Genomic DNA, 1,691 nt, shown 5'->3' with positions numbered 1-1,691 from the left:
TCTACATGCATCTGACCCTATACCAGCATCAACTTCAAAATGGATAGGATCAATTCAGAAGCCATCTACAGAAATATGTGGGGGTTGCTCAGGTGAAATGATTGAGCATGTATCCTATGCAGAGGTTCCAAAGATTATCATCCTGGAGTACCCATACTGTAATACTGAAACTAGTCACAAGGTAAAGTTTGTAGTAAATGGAGAAGAAGTTTTACTGAGCCTGAGAGGGATCATATACCATGGGGATAATCATTTCACCTCTAGAGTTTTTTCATATGAAGGTAAAGTTTGGTTCCATAATGGGATAACCACCAAAAATAAGTGTATAGAAGATGGGCAGCTAGATGATAAAAGCAATAATGATCTTAGATACTATCAAGATCAGGAACTTGTTTTAGCTGTATATTCTCAACTTTAAATTAGAACTTTGTCTTGATAAATTTAACATTAAAATAGAATTCTAGATTAATATCTTTATAACATTGAATGCAAGCCACATTGATTTGAAGCAAATGATTATAAAGAATTGTAAATAAATGTCAAATGATTTTGCAATTTTTTAGACATTGTTACTGTAACATTATTCACAATCTCTTGGTTTACATTAATGTGGCTTGCATCCATTGTTGATGAAAATGTTAAAATATGCCTTTTTAAAAAAAAACTTACTCTACATATTTTTCAGCATGGGAGGTCCATGGGAAGGACTCATACATGCCATGCACAGCACTGGCCCACACCCACAAGTGATATTTAGCTTGGCTTCCTGCTTAACAATTTTATACAGAAATACCAGTGGGTCTGAAGCTTCTGAAGAGGAAGCCATAGAGTATATATCTTCCTTGGTTCATGTACGTTCATGAATCATATATACAGATCTCCGGAACCTACACCAAGCAAGAAGAAGAAGTCGAAAGCCACTTCGGTAAAGGCTGAAACGTAAGTGTTTGTTTCAACAATTGCCATATGCACTATGAGTTGACACGTGTTAAGTGTTGGTAAAAAAAGGACCCGTAGATCGGCTCAGGATTCCGATGAGGATCCATTTGTAGTCAAGTCTCCTGCTAAAAAAATGCGCAAAACTCCCAAAGGAAAACGCTCCAAGTCCTCTAGCAAGGTCTCATCCAAGAAGACGGACATATCTGACAGGTGGGTCTACAATCACATGGAGTTAACTTCATCTTTTGCTTATTTTTATTCAGCTCTTCTCGTGGGAGCTCTGATGAGTGTGTCTTTCATCGAGGGTAAATTTTGACAAAGGCGCTAAACTTTTCTGTCCAGAATGGATGTTGAACTTGATTCATCTCCCTTGTCCAAAAAGTAAGTTCCTTTTATTAAGTTATTTATTATTGCATTGCTGAGCTATCCTTCGGAATTCCTGTGCAGGAGCGTACCCTATGGGAAAGAATTTGACAAGTCAATGTGAGTGACCAGTCAATGGCATTCCAGCTTTCATTAAAGCATTTGTAGTGCAAAAGCAAAGAAGATGCAAGTCGACAACAAGAAGGCAATGCGTAAACTTGGAAAGGAAATTGCAGATGATGAAGCAGAGATTGAGAAGTACGAAGAAAGTGGCAAGGAGGGGTCTGACGGTGATGACGATGATCTCCCTTCTGAAGGAAAAAAGAAGCATATCAAGCAAGTCTAATATTTCTTTTGTTTGAACAAAAATGCTGATACACCACGTCAGA

General features: G+C 37.7%; 2 protein-coding genes across 2 annotated transcripts; both read left to right on the top strand.

Moving 5' to 3' along the window:
* Window positions 1-97: 97 nt before the first annotated feature.
* On the top strand, window positions 98-418 carry LACBIDRAFT_302074 (uncharacterized protein; the record flags this gene model as incomplete). The annotated part of the gene is made up of 1 exon (XM_001890869.1): window positions 98-418. One exon carries the CDS (start codon window positions 98-100, stop codon window positions 416-418), a length of 321 nt encoding a protein of 106 aa, XP_001890904.1.
* A 268-nt stretch (window positions 419-686) lies between these two features.
* On the top strand, window positions 687-1,648 carry LACBIDRAFT_335958 (uncharacterized protein; the record flags this gene model as incomplete). The annotated part of the gene is made up of 8 exons (XM_001890868.1): window positions 687-746; window positions 788-795; window positions 877-939; window positions 1,018-1,149; window positions 1,203-1,226; window positions 1,282-1,320; window positions 1,387-1,422; window positions 1,471-1,648. 8 exons carry the CDS (start codon window positions 687-689, stop codon window positions 1,646-1,648), a joined length of 540 nt encoding a protein of 179 aa, XP_001890903.1.
* Window positions 1,649-1,691: the final 43 nt, after the last annotated feature.

This window comes from Laccaria bicolor, genomic scaffold (assembly GCF_000143565.1).
Source record: "Laccaria bicolor S238N-H82 LACBIscaffold_206 genomic scaffold, whole genome shotgun sequence".
NCBI classification, from domain to species: Eukaryota; Fungi; Basidiomycota; class Agaricomycetes; order Agaricales; family Hydnangiaceae; genus Laccaria; species Laccaria bicolor.
The sequence above is the reverse complement of the archived record's forward strand: the minus strand, read 5'-3'. Positions and strand labels throughout refer to the sequence as shown.